Here is a 23126-nt window from a genome sequence, read left to right as displayed (position 1 = left end):
TTTGAAGGTTTGTGATGGGAAACATGAATCATGTGGAGTCCTTGGTGCTCTCTGAGCCTTGTTGTTTTCTTGCAGACATTTCATTGCCAGACTAGGCAACATCTTTAGTGTGAAAAAAAAGTTGTGTTTTTTTTCCCCACACTGAAAATGTTGCCTAGCCTGGCAATGAAACGTCTGCAAGAAAACAACAAGGCTCAGAGAGCACCAAGGACTTCACAGTTCAACCCTGAGCTACAAATATTCTCTTCGACTGGTAAAACATGAATCAGCTCAGGAAGCCTCACCTGTACAGAGGGCCCAGCGTCTCCTGGTATCCTCAATCTTACGTGTGACTGTCTGCATGGTGGTCAGGGTGATGCCAAAGAAGGGGACATAGTTGTACACTGAGAGGAAAAGAAGAGAGAAAGAGAGGTAACTTGTCAAAAGGGAAGTGTTGCTGTGATCATCCTGGAAATCTGCAACTCTGAAATAGGAATTAGTCAAGAAACAAAGATTGTTGAGTAGCTCTTTGGGAACAGTCAGGAACTACTTTTGACTTCTATATTGTAGGCTATTCCTATATGTAGGGCAAGGCCAATGTACAATTTCTTAAAAGTCCCTGTAAGACAAGAACTGGACATCCTGGGAGTCCTGATGTGTTGGGACTGGGAAGAGAAGCAGCCGCCTTCCACTCTCACCCATTTTGAGCTATAACCTACCATTCATGGTTGTGATCTTGCCCAAAGTGAGGAGAGTGAACTCATCAGGCTGGACAAAGGGCTTGAGGTGCTTCTGAAGCTCAGTCATGATGATGTTGAAATGTCGGCGAGCAAAAGTAGCCAGTGCATTGCTGGCAGCCACCTGGAGCTCCCGAGGCACCTCCTGTTGAAAAAGAATGAGATAAAACTCTGTATTATGTATTAGAATAAGGCAGATTATTCAAAGCAGCATACACTGAAGATCCCCTTTCATTCCATCTCCAAAACAACTTGTTAAATAGGTTGGGCTGAGGGAAAGTGATTAGCCCAAAGCAGGGTTTCTCAGCCAGGGTTCTGTGGCACCCTAGGGTTCTGCGAGAGGTCATTAGGGATTCCTTGGGAGATCACAATTTATTTAAAAAATTATTTCAAATTCGGGCAACTTCACATTAAAGAGGTAAGTTTCATTATTTTTAGTTTAAGAATACTGTGAATGCATATATAGAGGCCTACACATGAAACGAATATAATAATTTTGTAACTTCTGGCCTATATTTGAGCCTGAACGTTCAGGGGTTCCCTGAGGCCTGAAAAATATTTAAAGGGTTCCTCCAGGGTCAAAAGGTTGAGAAAGGCTGGCCCAAAGTTTCCATAACCGAGGATGAACTTGAAACAGTTTCAGCCACTTGCTGGGATGGCAGCAGATGAACAGTGAAAGGGAAAGGAGCAGATTGGGTGGGTCCTGATTTTATCCAAAATTTAAGAGCAGAGATTGGGCAAGAGCATCACCCTTACTAAACAAACAGCTTCGGCCAGCATCCACATTTTCAGGAAAGGGAGCAGATGCATCATCAACTGCAGAAAGTCCTCATCTGCCTGATGGACTGTAGAAAGTCAGCTTAATTCAGTCACATTTGAGTCCAAGAACCCAATTTTAATTATTTAGCAGAAGTTCTGGAACATCTGAACAAGCAAACAATGCCTTCACCTCCTACCTCCAAACAACTGCCCCACACTACTCAGATGGTTGGAAGTTAAAGCAGATGTTAAATCTCAGGAGGGAGGAACTTTTAGCTATAACTATTCCTGCTTACCACCAGAGATGCTCTCAGCTGTTTGGAGGCTGTAACAACAAAGCTGCAGGCAGGCTCCACCTCCAGGCCGTGCTCCAGCATAGCCCGAAGGCTGCGGTAGATGGTCACCTTCTCCCAGACAGAGCCCTGCAGGCAGGAGAGAGACCATCCCTGCATACTGTGGCAGTTGTAGAACGAAGTTGTGTTTCCTTGGCAGAACAGAAAGTTTGAACGTGGCAAGCCCCAGGTTCAGAAGCTGGCATCTCTATGTTAAAAAGAGGGCAGAGTGGAGGAGGATCTTTTCTACTGGCCCGGCAGTTCTGTTTCTGAATAGTCTAGACCAGTGTTTCTCAACCTTGGGAACCTTAAGATGTGTGGACTTCAACTCCCAGAATTCCCGAGCCAGCCAGCCAAATGCTGGCTGGGGAATTCTGGGAGTTGAAGTCCATACATTTTAAGGTTCCCAAGGTTGAGAAACACTGGTCTACACTGCAGACAGTATAGGCCTTGATGGACCCTTGGCCTCACTGAACATAATCCAGAGTTGCAAAAAGCAATTTTCCATACCTCATCCTGTTGGAGGATCATCATGAGTGCTGGCATCACAACAGTTGGCTGGCTGCGAGCTGCGTGTATAATACGAAATACTAAATCCTCCTGGTTTGTTTCTTCTGGGAACTGCAGCAGTTGGTTGATGGAGCAGAGATGTCCTGGGCAAAGACCGGAAATGATGTAGAGCAACAATAGCATGCCCTCATTTTCATGGCAGAAGTGCTTTGTGTGGTTTGATACTTGTCCAACTGGACTTTTTTGTATTTTTTAAAAGTATGTACTTTAATTGAAAACTAAAGGGAAACTTTGAACATTGAATTGAAAATTGAAAAGTAAAGTGAAGAGCCAATTGGTCTAGTGGTTAAGGCACCAGGCTAGAAACTGGGAGACTGTGAGTTCTAGTCCTGCCTTAGGCAAGAAACCAGCTGGGTGACCTTGGGCCAGTCCCTCTCTCTCAGCCGTAGGAAGGAGGCAATGGCAAACTGCTCCTGAAAATGCTGCCAAGAAAACTTCAGGGACTAGTCCAGGCAGTTGCCAGGAGTCAACACTGTCTCAAAGGCAACCCCCCTCAAAAAAAGCCAAACAAAAATAGGATGCCAAAAAACAAAGCTCTACCCTCCCACATCACCTTTATATTCCAGAATGCTTCTGGACCACAAATGGGTTCACAGCTGTTAGAAAACAAAAATGGCAGACAGCTTGTCCACCCTCCCAGGTAGACCAGACAGGAAATATGACCAGATGAGTGAATTCTACTTTATTGTTAGGCTACATTAACAGAACCTTGCAAGTCTGAAAGTACTAATCTCTCGCCATCTCTTTTTACAGTATAGCCTGGTAAGTTAGGGAGGGTCCTTTCTGAGTTTGTTTTTGTACCTGTTATGCAGCTGCAGGCTCCCCCCACTTTTAATCTGATCCTTCCCTAGGCAGCATCTCTTACCCCCGTCTCCCAAGGTCATTCCCACATACCATTATACAGCTGCAGCACAAGAAGAGTGCCTATTTGTCTAGAAAAAGGGCAAAAGCAAGCAGAGGCAAGAAGGATCCTTTACCCTAGATGACCTGCTACAAATAATTATATATTTATTATTTATTGCATTTATTTACATTGATCTGATAATGTGGAAGTCCTACCTCTGCTTGGTGGTGCTCCCTCATCAGCCATATGTTCATACTGCTTCTGTTTCGTGTTTTCTGTCCAATGGTGAAAGGAGCAATGATAGTGGTCTGCATTTACCCTCGCTAGCCCACTTCCCTATCTCATAGCAGAGATGCGACTATTTTTCTCTTGTAGAGCATGACAACTCCCTATGGCACCCCAGGCATTGTCTTGGCATATGTTTGAACCAGGACATCATAGCAAACAATATTATGGCTTCTTTGTTGGGCATAGCATTGTGTATGCAGCTGTATTTTGACAACCTGGAATTAAGCTTTACCTGAAATTAGGTGGCATAAACCAAGCCAAGCATCAGTCTGAATAGGCTGTCATATCTCAGAGAATGACGTTTCAGAAATGGCAAATGACAGGGCAATGTCTTCCCAGAAAAATCAGTATAAACCTCCCTCCCACCTGACAAGGACCTTGTGGGGGTCCCCCATCCAGCTCACTTTGTTCTTGGTTGAATGTTCAGATCTTGCCTTGATCATTCCCAAAGACAGAGCAGTCAGAAGGAGGGGCTGATAACTGAGATGGGCCAGGAACAGTGTGTCCAAGAGACAAGCTCCAATTGACCTTGGTTAATGGAACAGCAAACTCCATAGAGCTCTGTGACATCACTGGAAAGCTGGGGAGCCCTTGGCTCATTCATATGGACCAAGTCAAGGAAGAGATTCCAAACAGCAAAGGGATTAGCAGCAAGTGAGGAAAGCAACCTGGAAACATTTTGCTTCCTACAAGAATCCGAGGAAGCTGGTAGCAGCAATTTTACAACCCCAATCCTTGTGTGAGCCATTAGGAGATTCACAGAAGGTGGCAGCATCACCTGAAATTGAACCCAAGGCTAATAGAACCAGTGTCTCTAGCTACTCTCAACCCAAAAGAGAGTTTGAATTCAACTCTATTTTGGGTTTGCACAGAAGTTTTGGGTAAAGGGTAGAAAAGGAAAGGAGACAAAGATGCACTTCAGTAGGAGCAACTCCAGGGTCACATCTCACATTCAGCTTACTGAAAAAAAAAAGCTGTGTGGGGCAACTTACTGTGCTTTAAATGCTTGTTTTTCTAAGAAAGAAAATCTTCTCTTTACAAATAGTAATATTGAAATATTATCATTATTTTAATTGTTCCTTGACCCTTGTTATAAACTGAGTACAAACAGTAAGATACACACACCCCTACATGTATATATAAATATTATATACACGCATAGGCACAAAAACACTTCCATGCACACAAAATAAAATACAACATGTTGCCTTCCTTAGGCTTAGAATATTTTTGTAATCTCATGATCGTGTGTGAAAAAAGGGAGAAAAATGGAGGTTTCTGTCTCATCCTTTGAAGAAACTGCAGCCCAAGGACCTATGTCCAGCGCCACATGGCCCTCCTCCAACTAGGTTCAGGAGTCATTCATAAGATGCAGAGGTGAGAAACCAAGGTGTAGAGCAATGTTTCTCAACCGTGGCAGCTTGAAGACGTGCTGGCTGGCTGGGGAATTCTGGGAGTTGAAGCCCATTCATCTTCAAGTTGCCAAGGTTGAGAAACACTGGCGTAGAGCATCTCAGATGATAGCAGGATGCTCAGTGATGCTTTCATCATAGTGAGCCAGCAGAGGCCGAAGTGCGGATCAAATCTTGAGGAAGGCTTTCCCGGGCTTCCTGCATCCGGTGACGGGCCCGCTGAAAAGCCTCTGCAACAAAGAGGGTGGGCATGGTGGTAGTTAGGTGGTGGTTCAGCCTGGGCAGTTAGCTAGTTCCCCTGCCTCCCCATCCCTCCTTCTAGATTTTGTAACCCGAATTCCATGCTGAAAATATTCAAAGCATGTGATGAGTTGAATACTTGGAAAGTATGTCTAGTTTCTACAAGCTCTGTGGGAGAGATAAAGAGAATATCTTTTGGGGGAGATGGGCGGTAATTAAATTTGAATAATAAATAAATAAATACTGTGCAAAAGCAAAACAATGATTTTGAACTCCCCAAACCTTCGCCTCTTGTTCTGTCGCCCCATTCAGAGTAACAAAGATTTTATTCTCTATTTTCTAAAGACCTGGGGTCTACAAAGTTATTTTAACTTTTTAAAAAAGAATACAGAGTATTACTCCTCTGGCAAATCTGAGTTTTCCAAGTAAGAAACAGAATATCACATGTTTTGCATTAAGTAAATAAATAAATACTATCCTCTTTAAATGCCCTGATTTTCAAGAGAATTTAAAACAATATTTAATTAGAAGATATGTTCATCTTCAATAAAAAAAATTGAATAACCACCTATTAATTTGGGCTCTTTAAAAAACCACTACTATACATTGAACTACATGGTGAAGCAACTCAGAATTAAGTTGCATAAGGATGGCCACTGAGAATCATAAGAACATCAGTACCACCCTGCTGGATCGGACCCCTGGCCCATCTAATCCAGCAGTCTGTTCTCACAGTGGCCAACCCATCACACAAGGAAGCCCACTAATTTCCCAGCAGATGGCCTTCAAAGTAGTCACGCTGTCATCAAGGCTAATAGTCATCGATCCTTAGGACTTCCATGGGATGTCCAACCCCTTTTTTGAAGCCATCCTAGCTGGTAGCCAGGGCCACATCTCACAGTTGCAAATTCCAAAGTTTAATTACACATTAATATTTCCTTTTGTCTATCCTGATTCTTCTAGGATTCAACCTCATTGGGTGACCTCTCATTTTAGTATTTTGGGGAGGGGAAAGTAGCTTCCTGTCTATTTTAACTACACCATGCATAGTTTTATACACCCCAATCACATCCCCTCTCATTTGCCTTCTTTCTACACTAAAAAGCCCCAAATGTTGCAACCTTTCCGCATAGAGAAATTATTATGGCCAAGATACAAATAGTCCTGCTTCATGCAAAAATATCTACCAGCTTTCTCTGTGTCAAAAGCCTTACCTAAGACATTATAGAGGGAACCTTGCTGACTGAAGCCTCCCAGTCGATCCAGAACACTCTGCATGCGTTTCTTCATGGAGCTGGACTCCAGAAAAGCTCTGCCAAGAAACAAGTTTTCAAACTAGCAACGCTATGCTTTAATATGTTATAGGAATTCCTGGAAGAGGAGGGCCTTTTTCTCAAATTATAAGAGAAATTTGTCTTATCCTCATCAAACGGTGTCCAGATTTTTGGCTTGCTTTTGTTGCTGACAGAGGGCTGGATTAAATAAATCCTTGGTCTGATCCAATAGGGCAATGTTAATTCTTTCACAACAGTTAGTAGCATGCAACCCTAAAAATACATTTATAATAAAGTGCTCAGGACGTGGCTACTATCCTATAGCTATACTGGCTACAAAGGACTCATCTTCTGTTAGCAGGTCCCTGTTTTTGGGGGGGAGAGACTAGGAAGAAACAGGAAATTCAGCAGCTACTGTGCTGATTTCCTGAAATGAATCCAATAGCTGCTACCATGTAAAGGTTCTCAGTCTGATTGCTGACTTGCCCTGGGAAACTGGCACCTTCTCCCTCTCTCCCCAGAACATTACTCCTTTCTCAAGGATCACATTTCTTCCTGAAGCTGGGATAGATGGGCTTCTGAACACTTTTAAGTTCTTCAAATAAACAAGATCTCCTGTATCCATCTTGCATCATATGTATCTTTTTCTCCACTATAAAAATAACTAATAGGTAGTCCTCGGTTTATGACAGCAACTGGGACTGGGATTGGCATCGCTAAGCAATGCAGTCGTAAAGTGTGATGTTACGTGACCGCAATCGCTTACTAATGGCAATCCAGGCATTTCTGGTTGCTGTCATAACCCCAAGATGCGTGGGTCATTGCAAGATGGGAAGTGGTGGGAATCCCAGGTAAGGAGCACAGGGTTGCCACGGGGGGTGGAGGAGGCCCTGAGAGGCCCTGCACAGGCAGCATGCGATTTGGGGGAGTCGGGTGCTGCGATATGGTGTGAGTGCAGGGAGGCCAAGGGAAGGAGGGTGGGGGGTCAGCGTGAGTCCAAGGAAGCTGAGAGATGGAGGGTGCGAGTTGGTGCAACTGCAGGGAGGCCAAGAGAAGGGGGGTGCAGAGCAGTGCATAGGGAGGCGGGGAACTTATCAGAGTGACTTGTGACCTTCCCTGCCGACTTCCCCATTGACTTTATTGACCTCGCTTGTGGGAAGCCGGCAGGGAAGGTTGCAAATGGCGATCATGTGACCGCGGGATGCTGCAACCATCGTAAGTACGAGCTGGTTGCCAAGTGGTCGAATCATGATCATGTTACCACAGGGGTGCTGGGACAGCCAGAACTTCGAAGACTGGTCATCAGTACCACTTGTTCACTCCGTTGCAACTGAGAACAAGTAGTCGGTAAGCAAGGACTACCTGTATATGCTTCCTTATGTTTGCATCCATATCAACGAGAATACTGAAATTAGGCGTCTGAATCCAAAGAGAGACAACCACGCTGATAATGGATGCTACTTTTGGGCCAGATCTCCTTAAATACAGAGGGAAAGAGATTCTCTTCCCCACACATGTTCAGAATTTATAGAAATTCTCTCTCCCTAGTGGAGAGAGTGTCTTACTTGGACTGCTGCAGGCAGTTCAGCCGGAAAGTCACACTCCCTGTGGTTTCAGAACGAAAACCAAAACGGCTGAGACGATCACCCTGCAGAGAAGGTAAGCACCAGGTTAGGGGAAGTCCTAGCTGAGTCTCCATCCCTTTTTCTCATGCTCCTAAAATCTACCACACTCTGGACCAAAATGCTCCACAGATGATAAACTGGGTGGGTGGGCACAGAGAGGCAGGTACTCACTGTGAAAGTGCTTGGCACTCTGGTGTAGGTCATGTCCTCGAGCTCTGGAGATCCCCCAATGAAAAACCTCTGTAGTTCTGAGATGGTGCCCAACTCCACCGGACGCCATGTAGAAGCAGACAAAGTATGAGCCCCTGAACCAACAGGTTTGAACAGGGAAATTATGCCAGAGATATGGAAAAAAATCAAGGGGCTACTCAGAACACGCATGTCCACCACCAGCACTGTTAGCCACTGAGACCATCATTTAAAGGTTCCAGTGAAATACAAGGCCTGATGATTCGTGCCTGAAACTGTGGACTACAAGCACAGGAATATTCAGAGCTACTCTACACCAGGTCAGAGAAGATGGATTCACATGGCTTGTAGAAGATGCCATTAGCAGTCAGTTCACACATGTTTTATTTATATATTTGTTGGCTTGTATGACATCTCAGTCACAGAGTGACTGTAGGTGGCTTACGATGAACCATAAACCATGGTTTACATACCACAGTGACTATGTTTGTATCACACTAAGCCAAAACCAAACAACCACATTATAGCTTGTGCAATGTACAAACTCAGCCAATTTGTCCATCTCTTGGATTGTGACCACAGGAGATGTTCACATCACTTGGTGCTTCTGCCTTTTGCCAAGGATATATTATTTGAACGGGAGGACAATCCTTTCAAACCCTTAATCATCTGCCTTTTCTTCCAAGATTGTCATATGCTAATCTCCCCCATTAATGTGTTCAGCTGAACAACAGCAAAGGACAAAATGCCTTGCCCAAAACCACCCAGGAAATTTTACCAATCAGTGAGAACGTGAGCCTCCTAAGAGAATGACAGAAATACATGATGAAGACAGCATGTTGTAAAGACAGCCAAATGCATGCCATCTTAAAAAGGGTTTTGTTTCAAGAAGCATTCCAGCAGTTAAAAAGAAGAGCTTTCTTGACTACAGTTATCAGGAGAACATCTAGTACCAACGCCAGGATGAAGATACACTACTGGAGGCAAATAAATAAATAAAATGTGTTTTTGTTTGTTTTATTGTAAGCCGCCTAGAGTCACACAAAAGTTAGATGGGTGGCTATATAAATCGAGTAAATAAATAAAAATAAATAAATTTGCCTCATGAGCTGCACCAATGAAGACCAGCTCTACCAATGCCTTTTACCTGGCGTTGCTGGCAGCACCACAAACCCATAGCCTTCAACACGATATCTATGCCAGAAATCCAAGGAAAGAACCTCAAAGTACAGGACAGGCCACTGTGGGAGGGAGCCTACAGGAGGAAGGGAGACAGCGAGTAAGACACCAGCCAGTCTCTCATCATTATCCTGTTTTATTCCAGGGTAAACAGACAGTGTGACAGTTGTGCTGCTGGCGGGATGCTAAAGTGCAACTTTCCACTAGGACCAGCTTGAAGTGTTTCAGTGCCTAGAGCTCTTCCTTCAGGCATAATCCTCTGAGATACTCTCAAGTGTTTACTGAAATGAATGCAAGCTGTGAGACAGTACCACCCTGCTCTTCTGCAGCTCCCACTCCTTTCAGTGCAGTTTTCCTATACAGCGGAAATGTACAATCGGAGGCTTCAAGTCCCCCAGAACCATGGCTCCAGCTCTGAGAAATCTCCAAAAATGTGTGTGTTTGTTTATTTATCAGATTTTTATCACCACCCATCTCCCCCACATGGGGGACCCTGGGTGGTTCACAATAAGAAAAATGTATAATTCAAGAAAATCATAAATACTACCAATAATCAACAAATGTAAAATGCAATAAAATCCAAGCCACGGCAGATCTAATTCAACCCATAAGGGGATAAAACTGGTCCCGGCAGAACTAGGGAACCAATCAGCCCCAAGTTGTAACCAATTTGTAATTTTTAATATGGGAGAAGGTGATTGAATACATAACTGGAGAGTAATCATATTAATTATATTTAACCGTAATTAAATTGTAATATGCATTCAATTTTTAAATAGAATTTCGTGTTTGTCTCTAACAATATTAGGGGTGGTGGTGATGGTGGAATACCTCTCAAAGGCCAAAGGCCAACCTCAGCCTGGAAAAAATTTTGCATTCATAACCGAGGGAATGCCCTAAAGAGTTATGCTGCATAAATTAAATCCACCTGTCTCCCATGTGACAGTCCGATCAACTCCCAAAGATGAAGTCAAACACCTCACATCCGTTAGAGCAGAACCGTCTCTGAACTTCTTTCTCACATACAAATCTGACCTCCAATGGCATGACTCACCCTCCAAGTCATCCTCTTGGGTGAAGAACATCTCCAGGATAAATGGGAAGGAAAAAAAAGCCACTCTGTCCTGGGAATGAAAAATAGTAGCATCAGCCCCTACACAGGGCAGCAGGAAACACAACAACTGGGTCTGTGTGCATGATGCGAGGCAAACAACTGGTATTAGAGAACAGGCAAATATGCCCTGACGATGGATATCCCTTGGACCAACAGAATCACTGCACTGGTTTTGTGCCAAAATTGAAGAATTCATATAGCACAGGCCAAGAAACTAAAGCAAGGGATTTTTTCCCCCCAGATGTTTGTCTACATACTTTCAAGGTCTTCTCCAATCTGCTGTTCTCCAGATATATTTTTTATTTATTTTTTAAAATTGTATCAATTTATATAGCTGCTCATCTTGCAGTTGCAATTCTGGGTGGCCATCCTAGACTAAAAGCCCCATAATTCCTAGCCACTGGACATTCCAGTTGAAACTGAGAATTTGTAGGCCGACTGAAGTTCAACAAAATTTATGGTAAATCATTAAGGTATCTCAATGGTTGGCAGTATAATACATTTAAGAATTAAAGGAATAAGTTGAAGAAGTCTCAGCTAGAACTTAGCTTTGACATATTTGGACTGTCAGAAAACTAAAATCCATAGCAAGAACTGCGTTCCATGGAATCATGTGAAGTTGCTGCTCCCCAAAGAAAAATGTGCCAAAAAGCTGGCATTAAACACTGAGACTCTGCAGCTAGTCCCCCTCCCTCATAAACACACAAAACACCACCTTAAACATACTTTGCCATGTATTTTGCTAGTGCAAGTCTGTGTCACTCCAGAGAGTGGTTGAGATGGGGGACATGACCAGCCTAGAAGGAAGGAAATAGAGGCCTTAGCATTGCAGAAAAGATAGCAAGGTTAATTAGGAGCTAATGTTGAGCTAGCTGGGATACTGCAGAACAGGAAATCTCTGCTTCAAAACCAGACATTCTTTCATTACATATTGCATTTTTTTTTCCAAAACCATGAGAATTTCTTCCAGATACGCTAATCTGGAAGAATTCAGAAGAATAGATGGCAAAAAATATGAACATTTGCCCCTTTTTCTTTTCTTCCTCTTGAATCATGCGCATTAAGAATTAGAATTATTTCAGTGTTATAGAAGTAATGCTACCTTATGTTACTAGCCATACTTCTATAATGTTTGTGACTCTGAAGTGTGACGTGTATGATGTGATGGGTGGTGGGTACGTGATGAGGTGGGGAAGGGTGACACAAGGATTTTTTTGTAGCTCCCATCATGAGATCAGATCTGATGACTGATTGTCCATCGGTATCTTGAAACTGGATTTTATGGAAAGGGAGTTTTGGGGAAAATATAGCATCAGATAACAAGATGGTAGGTTCAAGGGTATGCCTGATTTGCTGTGGGAGGATTATGGATCTCTGTGTTGCTGCAATTATTTCTTTGATAGAACACTAAAAATCAGTCCAAAGCAAGTCTCCAGGAGAATACACATTTCTACAAAAATGGGATGTGGTAGATGCCATATCATATCTAGCTCCCAACCCTAAGGTCCCAATTCGTATTACTCACAGCTGGGCAGTTCCAAGAAGAAGTGTATGTACAGATTGCTGTACTCATAACCTTGGGCTGAAACTGAGAAAGAAGAGGAGAGGCAGTAATAAAGCCAGATTCTTCAGACCTTTTCTCTTATTCTTAATCAAGCTGCCCAATCCTAAGAAGGTGCACACACCTTCTCAAGAGGCTCTGAGGTTAAAAGAAAACCTGAGTTGGCTATTTATTTAATGAAACTTGTAGGATATCTTAGTTGCAGTCACAGCTGTAGGAGACTTACAAACTGTAAAAATTAGTCATTGTAACTAATAGCAAGGAAGTGCCTAAATCAACATTTTTTAAAAAATCCGTTCAACTGTGTCCGATTCTCAGAGACTGCATGGACAAGTCCCTGCAGTTTTCTTGGCAGGTTTTTCAGAAATGGGTTGCCATTGACTTCTTCCTAGGGCTGAGAGAGAGGGACTGGCCCAAGGTCACCCAGCTGGCTTTGTTCAAGGCGGGACTAGAACTCTCATACCATGCCTGATTGGCTCTTGGGCTGAGAGAGAGGGACTGGCCCAAGGTCACCCAGCTGGCTTTGTGCCTATGGCGGGACTAGAATTCTTGGTCTCCCAATTTCTAGCCTGATGCCTTTAACCACTATACCACACTAGCTCTCAAATCAACATTAGGAAACAACAAAACTAATTACAGAACCAGAGGAGGCATAAATCAGGTAGCAGGATCACAATCTACTTTTCCTTTATGCTGTTTCATAGGGCAGGCACAGGCTGACCCTTGACATCCTGGGGATCAATCCTGGGATGAATGTGGAAGAAGGAGGAGAAGCAAACACCCTCAGGAATAATGCCTTAAAGAGTATCTTACCAATTTCGCCATTAACAAAAAATCGGAGAGCACCAGGAGCAGTCTGCAAGAGGAAAGAGTGAACATAACCCAGTAGAAAAACTGCACCTCTATGATAGAGGTTCTCCTGGTTCTGTGGTTCCTGAACAAAACATTGGTATGTCCAGTTAAAGGCTTTCAGGTAAAAGATTATATGAAAAGCTTTCCACTGCCTGAGAGCTGCTGGCTCATCAGACTTAATAAATCTGGACTGGATGAACCAAAGGGTGGATTTGATATAAAGCAACTATATTTTTATACTAGAAGAGGAATGTCAAGAGGCATAACCCCAGGTCAGAGATATTTATTATTAAGGCACATCCTGATGACTTTATTGCACGAACAGTAGTTTACATGCAGCACTAATCACTTCATGGAAGGAAGTTCTCATTTTACCTCTTCTAATACTTGATTTTATGAACACAGGGAGGGAGGCTTTTTTGATGGTCAACCAAACAAGAGACATGCTGAAGGTTATGTGATGAATACCTGACAAAGGTGGCAGGTACATTCACAACTTGAGGCTCAATTGTGAGGTCCTTCAGGTTCAAAGGTAAAAATATCCTTGAGTTGAGCCTGGCTCCTAGTAGCTGATCCATGTAATTTTTAGCAATGTTACAGAAGTGGTTTGCCTTTGCCTTCCAGAATGTGTTTTTTGTTTCTCAACAGCAACGGAATTTCTGTGTGGTCCTCCATCCAAGGACTAACCAGCATCAACCCTGCTAGCTTCTCATATCGCCCAAGGCCAGCTAAATATTACCATGTGATGAGGCAGGTATAAAATTATATATGCACAATTTAATTTTCAGTTAAGTGAAACCCTCAGTTTCAGTGGGTTTCTCGTTTAACAATAGCTAGTGTTATTAATAATCAATTAAACAATAACTAGCGTGAGAAATTTGCTGGGTGAGCAAAGGACTAAGATGCTAAGAAGAAAACAGCAGCCCCATTTCTCCCACTCCAGGAAAAAGTCACTATTATAACTCTGGTAAGACAATCTACAAATTGCAGGAATTTTACCTATTAGCTGAAATCAGATAAAAAGTCAGTTTCCAACAATGGTACCTATTGAAAGTTGTGGTACTTCATTTCACAGCACAACACCAAATTCCACCAACCTGACATTCTCCACTAAAAACAGAACCAGATTTTGGGGTCCTGAGGTTCTGTCTTAAACAGGATAGGGTTAATAGTTAACAGGTAAAGCAGACATACAGTATCTGGGGCAAAAATAAGTCACTTACCATCTCAAAGTCAGATCCAACAAGTCCGCTGAGATACTCCTTATGCCGGCTATACAGCTAAAGAGTGAAACACGGTCAGAAAATAAGACATTTTCTATACCCCGTCTACAAATTTAGCTCCCACTTAGGAGCAAAAGATAAGAGCTCTTACATCCTTGAAGACACGCTGTTCCCGTGCCTCCTCCTTCTCTTCCACTGTGGCTGAAGCATTCTCCAGAGTGAATTTCCACATTTCCCGCTTCTCCCCTTCCAGCTCAATCCTTCAGAATGCCAAACAACACAGCCCAACAAAGAGAAAAGATCTGTATAATCAACATGCAAGCGCCCCTGGCTCCCGCCCATCTTCAAAGATCAAAGGGCTCTAAGTGCTGCTCACCTGTAAGGCCCTTTTGTGCCCGTAAAATCTGGCTTGACTGTGATGACTCCGTTGCTGTCCACCTTGACCATGCAGAGAACATACTCATACTCCTTGCAACCAAGTCTACAGAGAGATCACTATAAAAACATGGCCTGTTTCTCAGGGCTTAGAATATTGGCAGTACAAGACACTTTCGGAAAGTTTCTGAACATATAGAACTATGACATGCAAAACCCAGACCAAGACCCTTTGATGACCAGAGGAGAACCCTCAGCCACAGAAGATGGCCTGGAAATATGGGAGACTTTCTATGCCCTTCTGGGCTGCAAAGAATTTGATCCATACTTGAATTCTAGTCCAGAAAGGATCTCATTAACCTCATACTTGGTCACCTGGTCAACATGTAGCAGGGATTACTGTGATCTCTTTGGCACAATCTTGGTTTTTGCTACCCTCCCATCTGAAATTTATACTAACTTTCTAGAGACAAATTCCCCAGAAATGGAATCCATGTGAGCAACACTGTTCTTGCTCAGCTGCCAGCTTCACTTCTATACCAATGTGTTCTATTGACTTTTGTTCAGCTCCAAACACTTCTTGGGGATTAGAAGGGCTGAGAAAAAACAATGGGGCTGGAAAGCTTCAGTGCATAGACACAGACTTACTTGCCTTGAGGTCCTAGGTCCCCCATAATATACATGGTCTGCACAGAGGTATTAATGACATGGTTGTTCTTGATGAATTCTTCTGAGGGCTGCCAAGTGATAATTCGGGATTTCAGGATGTTTCCTTCTCTGCCAAGAGGGGCAAAGGAGACTGTTGCCTATAGTAAGCAGGTTCCCTTCTGCTTCAGCAGAACACACAAAAGAGCCAGGGAATGCCAAGGTGGACCAAAATCACCCCCCTCCCCCAAGCCCAGAGGTCTGTCCAGCAAAAGCCCTGTCCAGGGATGCACTCACACTGGCCTGCGTTCTTGCCGTCTCCTCCTCACATTGGCCATCATTTCTGCCAAATATGAAGGCACTTCCTTGGCAGAAGTGGTTACTCTCTGACAATGCTGGAACAGAAGAAGAGACTTCATTGTATTCAGGAGAAATATGAGCTAAAAGAAGTTCCATTCAACCCACACAAATAGCAGTACGTTTGTTATAGAGCACAGAGCAAAAGCTCTAGATTGTCAGCCCCTCAAGGGAAAGCATTTTGGCAGAGTCAGTAGGACATGAACATGGCTTGCTGTTTTGCTTCCCTCCCTGCCACCCCTCCTCTCCAAACATTCTCACAAAGGTAAAATACTCTCTAGGCAGTGTTTCTCAACCTTAGCAACTTTAAAAGGTGAGGACTTCAACTCCCAGAATTCCCTGGCCAGCTTGCTGGTTGAGGAATTCTGGGTGTTAAAATTCACACCTCTTATAAAAGTTCCCAAGGTTGAGAAACACTGCTCTAGAGTTGAACTGAACACCAGTGATTACATGCTTTCTTGACAGTAATATGAAAGTGTTTTGGTAGTGCCATCTTTCAATATATTTTTCCAACTTCCTAGTCTAACCTACAGCTCTGGACTTTCCTGGTGAACTTCCATCCAAACACCACAAAGGTCCAAGCATGCTTAGCTTTGGAGGGATCCGCCAAGATCAGCTAGATGCTACTATCTGCCTGAACCTTATTCCTTAAGCCAGGAATTATATTTGTAATTAACACATCATTGATTATTATTTAAGGATTATAAATATACTTTTTTCATTGCTTCACATTTGCCAGAAGGAACAATTCCTCTCTTCCTATCACTCACGCTGACATAAAAAATGGACTCTGGGTCAGCCATCCCATCTCCAACACACTTCTATCGCTGTTAAAAAGCTGGCACCTCCTCTAGGTTGGTGAAGCGATCATGGTCTGTGTAGGTGAAGATCCGCTTATTCTTCCGACCCCCCAACTCTTCCAACTTCAGGATGTCCTGGTGGTACTGCCGGTCAAGCGGGCTCTGGCAAGCAGACTCATTCTGGTAAAGATCGACCTCAAACTAAATAGAGTAGGGAAAACCTTTGTTGCTGGTGTAACAAAGCCCTCCTCACAAAAGCTTCAGCCCATGGAAGTGCAGCGTCAGCAAAGCAGAAATCCCAACAAAAAGCAGATAGACAGCTGGATTTCGTTGGATGAGCAAATCACAGAAAGGGCCATTGACTTCTGCAGTCCTCATACCTGATTAGATTTCTCATATTTAAACAAACAGATGCACTGAAGTTGAAGAATGGGGGAGAAGCAAGGGGACACAGTTTGGACAGGGTCTTTCCCCAAGGTTACAGTCCAACAAAAAGGGTCAAAAGTAGTCAGAAACATTTCTACCTTTTAGACTGAGCCATTAGCCTCTAAAAAACCTTGAATAAGAACATGTACAAAGGAAGCCTGTCCTCTCTGTTTAACGTGAAAAGGCAAAAGCCGCTGTGAGCATGACACTTGGTACCGCTAAACTGATTCCATATTCAAGGCTTTATTCAGCTAGGTAAGAAGAATAACTGATTATAGGGGTGATTGAAATGTTTTATTTTGAATTATTTTGAGCGTGAAGGTACACAATATTCCTTCTGAACATAAAACAATGGCTACAAATGCAGAACAGGCTGTTTTGAATATTTCAAAAGCATCCCAAACTCCCCCAATGTTCACAATAGGGGTTTGGTGCTTGAGAAAAAATGTTTTGCACACCTTTACCTGACTGAGAGAAAATACAGGCCTGCTGTTGAGATCCAGATGACTAAAGCTTCATATTTTTCCACTGAGAAATATATTGGAAAGAAGTTTGTACTCTTAAACATTCCACCAAAGATATCCATGTGAATTTTGCAGGAAAAGCACACGATAACTTCCCTAAGATGGTCATTCTGGATGAGTGACTAGAATATTGTGCTTGGATGAAGGAGATCTAGATTTAAATCACTGCTTAGCCTGATATGAGCACTTTGGCCTACATTACAGAAATGTCACTGTGTAAGAATAAATTAAATAAGCATTCCCAGAAGGATTGAAAACTGCTAGAATCATGAGCAGGACAATCATCCTGTCCACTTACTTGACTGAAGAGTTTCTCTTGCCAGCCAATAACAGCCTCCTCTTTCTCCTCCTCAGGACAATGCCTGCCTGAAACACAGATAAATCTCCAAAATGCACTTGGCAAGAATAATGGCTTAAGGTGCTCTATTTCTCCCAGAATTTTTTCCCTCTTGGTTCTTAATATACAGAACATCTGGACAGGCCGAATGATTATTTTATTGCTTTAAATGTCTTTATCCTTATATTCAGAATCAAAGCCAAAGTCAAGAAAAATTTATGAATTAAGTCACATTGAATCACTGCACAAATTTTGGGGCATTTAATTTGGCAACTTAACAAGAGAAGAAATGCAGGAAATGAGAAAATTACTATTTTCTTTTAAAAATTAGTTTAAAAGTTAACAAAATAGTACAGAAACATCTCTTAGTTGTATGGGCATATTCTGATGTTTCAATTATTTGGCTTTATGCTGATTAGCCTTTGTAGCTTTAACAATCTTAAGACCTGACCAGACTTTCAGAAATAATTCTTCTTAAATCCCAGCCAAGAGCACTCACTTGCTGTGTTGTGATGCCCAAAAGTGGACAAGCTGATGTGCTGTTGGCCTGGTTGGCAGGAAGATTGCTGTAACTGCTGCAGCAGAAGGCTAGTGGAAGTAACCCGCTGAATTTTAACCCTGCAGGAAAGAAATACATTATTTTTGGACATCTGGAATGTGACATTCAAAACCTGTTGCTTGAAAAAAGAGGAAAGCAGAGAAAGATAACTCCAAATGACTGTTCTACCTAGACTCTTGTCCCCACTAATCATTACCAACTGCCAGTTGAGAAGTATCTGAATTTTAAAAAATATTTTACTTTTTTTTTAAAAGATACTTAAGAACAGAATGTGGATGTGTAGGGGGAGCAATACAAAAAGGGATTTACAAACTGCAAAAAAAGTACATAAGAATTTATAAAATGTTAAGAAAACCATTCCTCTAACATTCTACTAGTAAGATTAAATTAAGACAATATATGGAGATAACCACAAATCAATCAATTTAAAAGTATCAATAGGGTAAAGTCAGAAATTAACAATGACAACCAAAGTAATAAGAATAATCAATGAAAATAATAAGAGTTGACAAAAATTTCTAGCTAATCTGAGATAGTCTGTCCTTAATTTATGACTAGACAGAAATTGGCATTTTAAGATCTTATGTTAAGATAAATCCAAATTTCAGATGTGGTAGAAGCCTTTGACTGTGTGGACCATAACAAATTGTGGCAAGTTCTTAGTGGTATGGGGATACCAAGTCATCTTGTCTGCCTCCTGAAGAATCTGTATAACGACCAAGTAGCAACAGTAAGAACAGACCATGGAACAACAGACTGGTTTAAGATTGGGAAAGGAGTACGGCAGGGCTGTATACTCTCACCCTACCTATTCAACTTGTATGCAGAACACATCATGCGACATGCTGGGCTTGAGGAATCCAAGGCTGGAGTTAAAATCGCTGGAAGAAACATTAACAATCTCAGATATGCAGATAATACCACTTTGATGGCTGAAAGCGAAGAGGAACTGAGAAGCCTTATGATGAAGGTGAAAGAAGAAAGTGCAAAAGCTGGCTTGCAGCTAAACCTCAAAAAAACCAAGATTATGGCAACCAGCTTGATTGATAACTGGCAAATAGAGGGAGAAAATGTAGAAGCAGTGAAAGACTTTGTATTGCTAGGTGTGAAGATTACTGCAGATGCTGACTGCAGTCAGGAAATCAGAAGATGCTTAATCCTTGGGAGAAGAGCAATGACAAATCTCAATAAAATAGTTAAGAGCAGAGACATCACACTGACAACAAAGGTCCGCATAGTTAAAGCAATGGTGTTCCCCGTAGTAACATATGGCTGCGAGAGCTGGACCATAAGGAAGGGTGAGTGAAGGAAGATCGATGCTTTTGAACTGTGGTGTTGGAGGAAAATTCTGAGAGTGCTTTGGACTGCAAGAAGATCAAACCAGTCCATCCTCCAGGAAATCAAGCCAGACTGCTCACTTGAGGGAACGATATTAAAGGCAAAACTGAAATACTTTGGCCACATAATGAGAAGGCAGGACACCCTGGAGAAGATGCTGATGCTGGGGAGAGTGGAGGGCAAAAGGAAGAAGGGCCGACCAAGGGCAAGGTGGATGGATGATATTCTAGAGGTGACGGACTCATCCCTGGGGGAGCTGGGGGTGTTGACGACCGACAGGAAGCTCTGGCGTGGGCTGGTCCATGAAGTCACGAAGAGTCGGAAGCGACTAAATGAATAAACAACAAGAAGTCTATGCAAAGAATTATAATTCATAAATGGTTTCCAAGCTGAACCTAACATTGGACTTATTTTTCAAATATGAAATTATTTTTGACATTGACACATTTTTCCAGAGTTTGGTCTGTCAGTCCTCTAATGCAAGAATTGAGTGTAATTTCCAATGTAATTTACAATAAAGTATCCTAGAAGGTGTTATGTACAAAACGACTTCCGTATACTTTGTAGAAAGATAAGGCTTAGTGATATTTAACAGAAAAACATTTGCAGGAAAGTAAAGTCAGGATTTAAAATCTGTTTCATTCTATGGTGTCCCATCTTCCAGAATGGTTGGGCTTGCCACCAGATATGAAAAAACAATCTAACCTGATTAATACATTTCCAGCACTATTGAATATATATTATCTATTTCTATTATCTGAGCCTTTATCAGTGACAATAAGTAAATATATGGTTTCTGAATTAAAGCACATTTTGGTATAAAGTACATGTTTAATTTTCCCTCTTAAATTATTTTTCCAGGACTGTGGATATGCATAGATTTTTGTTATTAATGTGGGTGTGATAGTGATTTTAAGGCGGTGCTTCCCGAACTTTTTCCTTCAGTACCCAAAACCGCTTATCAGAAAGTCCTTTTTACCCAATGTAGGTAAAATGCTTTAAGTCAATTTAAATGTCCCTGTTGTGATTGGTTAATGGGTTCATGTGTCGTTACCCAAAGAAAAACCACTTTTGCTAAATTGGGGTGTTTTTAAGGGTTTAAGGGGGTGAGTTCTCTTTTGACCATTTGAGTACTTGTAATTTAAATATAGAGAACCAGTTTGGTGTAGTGGTTAAGACACTAGCCTAGAAACCAGGAGACTGTCCTGCCTTAGGCATGAAGCCAGCTGGGTGACCTTGGGCCAGTCACTATCTCTCAGCCCTAGGAAGGAGACAATGGCAAACCACTTCTGAAAAACCTTGCCAAGAAAACTGCAGGGACTTGTCCAGGCAGTCTCTGAAAATCGGACACGACTGAATGGATTAAATATATACACACACACACACACTTTTCCTGGTTTTCATATTATTTTTATTATATTTAATTTTACAGGTGACATCAATATTGCACTGTTGATCATAGCTGGTAGCTGTGACTAAACAACATTACGCTACTCTCCCTGCACTTGCATTTCACTGCCTTTTAACTCAACTTTTTTAACCACCCAAAACACGCAGGCTACTGCCAATTTAGGAAAACGTTTTGCATTCCTGAGGTGGATTATAAGTGCAACTGGGCAAGACGTTTACTATGGTTCAGTGGGCTTTAAGCTGTCATACTTCTTTCAAAACTATAGTAAACCAACGTTATTACTCCGCGACTTGTCTCTCGGGAAGTGCGCGCGTTGTTAGAGGATTTGCCGCCTGTGCGTATGTAAGGGGCGCTTGAGGTGTAATTTTTAGAGGGACAGCCGAGTTTACTAGGTTGCGAGAAAACCGACGAGCCCCTTCTAGACCAATATATTGATGCTACAGGATCTTCTCCAGACTGGTACGTCTGACTGATGGACGGGCAGCGAAGCAAAAAGGCGGCTGGAGTAACGGACAGGCGGCAGCAGCAGCAGCAGCAGCTTTGAGTCGCGAGAAGAGCCAGGGGCATTTCACGGCAGAGGAAAGAGACCGGAGCACCTACCTGACTCGCAGGTTACGGATGGGGTCTCGAGATCGGTAGACTGCCCCGCCTGTATCCTCGTTCCAAGCCGCCTCCGCCATCATCGCCAGCGCGTTCCCGGGGCGGGGAGAGGACGACGGCGGCGGCGGCGGCGTCTCAACTAGGCCGCTTTTCCATGGATACGACAAGATGGCGCTGATCATAGATATAAGAAAAGAAGAGGTCCCTAAGGCTACAGTGGTGTCGTTATCAGGCTCCGTGAGAAAAGCCAAGGTTGACATTCTCCGCGGGAGAATTAGGTGAAGCGATTTTGCAAAGCACGTTGGTTACCGAATCGGCTTTTAGAGCTCCGTAGGGTTAGAAAACGTCGCGAAAGCGGCGTCCCCTCGAAGGGTCAGACATGACTCGGTGCTTGCACAGGGGGACCTTTTACCTTTCACAGGGTTAGAAGAGGCCATTGAAGCATTGGGGCCTCCCCTGCTCTCCGTCAAATGCAATGGAGGTAGCTTGTGAAAGCTATTTTCTGTCATACATTGCAGTGATACAAGACTGTTGGTTTTGCTGGAGAGGAACACAGCTACTCCTTTAAAAAGAGAGCCAGAGGCCAAGTCCACCCAGGTTTCTCCAGATAGCACTCTCTGCATCAGGAGAAGCATACGGGCGCTTATCTTCCAAAATGGTACAGGCTATCATCTGTCAGCAGAAACTGCCCAGAAGTGTACATTAGACAAGCTGGCCAGGCTCTAAGCAAAACTGTAAAGGGTTCAAATTCCATCACTTGATAACAGCAATATCCTAAAAGTATAGGGATGCCATTTCAGTTCCTCAGAATGCCATCCTTGGCCTCACAGTGATAACTGCCATCCTTGAGCAAGATAAGGTTGGTTTAGTTCAATGGTTTTGAACCTAATAATAGTCAGAAAATGGCCTGTGAATGGTCTCTAGTATCCTTGCTATCATCTTAACACAAATTATGACTTTTGTCCTTAAAAGCAAAACCTGCTATATGATGGATGGGCCTGGTATCTGAACATCACATTCATCTGATAAATGAGAAATGCTTTGGAGAGGAACTTCTTTGAAGACCCTGATCTTTCAGTGTTGTAGCTCTATTTAAATAGAAATATTCCCTCCCACTTAGTAGCACACTTTCAAACACATTGTTAATCTAAATGGGACTTGTTCATGTTTTCGTGACTTGGACTAAGCTCTGTAGGTTACATTTGCCTCACGTTATTCTAGCCTTAGATGTGTCAGTGGCAGTCCCTTCAAGTTATGAATGGGTTGACTTTGTGCTCCCATCCCCTATTCTTGCCCAAGGAAAGTTCTCCATGAAATCCCCCTAACGAAGATTCTACATCTACTTATCCAGGAGTTGGCAGAAAACTAGTCCAGTGTGAAATGTGTTGTTCCCCTTGCTAATTAATCCCAATCCTGCTCTCATTACCTTAATTCCCACTCACTACAGTCCCCTGATGTCCAAGGTAATGGGTGAGAAAGCCTAATCATTTTTCACTTTGATGGTATTGGAACAATGGTGAACACAACTAGTTTTGTGCCAGTACAGCTAAGTACCGCTTACCCGTTTCTTGCACGG

The 23126-nt window shown here is 42.7% G+C and overlaps 3 protein-coding genes across 4 annotated transcripts in view; all 3 read right to left on the bottom strand.

The window, feature by feature from the left end:
* Positions 1–270: 270 nt before the first annotated feature.
* Positions 271–2500, bottom strand: LOC134488649 (maestro heat-like repeat-containing protein family member 2A). The gene is made up of 4 exons (XM_063291112.1): positions 2318–2500; positions 1772–1897; positions 699–861; positions 271–383 (listed from the first exon to the last, which is right to left on the bottom strand). Exons 1-4 carry the CDS (start codon positions 2498–2500, stop codon positions 271–273), a joined length of 585 nt encoding a protein of 194 aa, XP_063147182.1.
* The window catches only part of TBL2 (transducin beta like 2), a 39654-nt gene continuing 18315 nt past the window's right edge, over positions 1788–23126 (bottom strand). Inside the window, exon 8 of the mRNA XM_063299096.1 lies at positions 1788–1802. The gene's annotated coding sequence lies outside the window, so the exon portion shown is untranslated. The remainder of the gene's footprint in view (positions 1803–23126) is intronic.
* MKS1 (MKS transition zone complex subunit 1) lies at positions 4558–21797 on the bottom strand. Of its 2 annotated transcripts, XM_063299066.1 has the most exons (18): positions 21551–21797; positions 18142–18260; positions 17604–17671; positions 16401–16556; positions 15496–15593; positions 15202–15330; positions 14555–14659; positions 14330–14438; positions 14179–14235; positions 12917–12959; positions 12068–12130; positions 11269–11339; positions 10483–10552; positions 9397–9504; positions 8232–8365; positions 8001–8083; positions 6376–6473; positions 4558–5151 (listed from the first exon to the last, which is right to left on the bottom strand). In XM_063299066.1, the coding sequence occupies exons 1-18, from the start codon at positions 21730–21732 to the stop codon at positions 5057–5059; spliced, it is 1788 nt and encodes a 595-aa protein (XP_063155136.1). In that variant the 5' UTR covers positions 21733–21797; the 3' UTR covers positions 4558–5056. The 2 variants fall into 2 exon arrangements, with proteins under 2 accessions (XP_063155136.1, XP_063155145.1); XM_063299075.1 differs by lacking the exons at positions 17604–17671; positions 18142–18260; positions 21551–21797 and having other exon boundaries at positions 16326–16541.

The sequence above is a fragment of the Candoia aspera genome, chromosome 1, assembly GCF_035149785.1.
Source record: "Candoia aspera isolate rCanAsp1 chromosome 1, rCanAsp1.hap2, whole genome shotgun sequence".
NCBI lineage: Eukaryota > Metazoa > Chordata > Lepidosauria > Squamata > Boidae > Candoia > Candoia aspera.
The sequence above is the reverse complement of the archived record's forward strand: the minus strand, read 5'-3'. Positions and strand labels throughout refer to the sequence as shown.

What these genes read in the sequence shown, in the direction of transcription:
- LOC134488649 (XM_063291112.1), bottom strand. Translation starts at nt 2,500, where the DNA reads ATGCTATTGTTGCTCTACATCATTTCCGGTCTTTGCCCAGGACATCTC. An exon ending in TGATCCTCCAACAGGATGAG is followed by an intron (nt 1,898 to 2,317) that starts GTATGGAAAATT and finishes TCCTGCCTGCAG; the next exon opens with GGCTCTGTCTGGGAGAAGGT. An exon ending in AGCTGAGAGCATCTCTGGTG is followed by an intron (nt 862 to 1,771) that starts GTAAGCAGGAAT and finishes CTTTTTCAACAG; the next exon opens with GAGGTGCCTCGGGAGCTCCA.
- MKS1 (XM_063299066.1), bottom strand. Translation starts at nt 21,732, where the DNA reads ATGATCAGCGCCATCTTGTCGTATCCATGGAAAAGCGGCCTAGTTGAG. An exon ending in CGGCAAGAACGCAGGCCAGT is followed by an intron (nt 15,331 to 15,495) that starts GTGAGTGCATCC and finishes CCCTCTTGGCAG; the next exon opens with AGAAGGAAACATCCTGAAAT. An exon ending in GGCACAAAAGGGCCTTACAG is followed by an intron (nt 14,439 to 14,554) that starts GTGAGCAGCACT and finishes GGCATTCTGAAG; the next exon opens with GATTGAGCTGGAAGGGGAGA.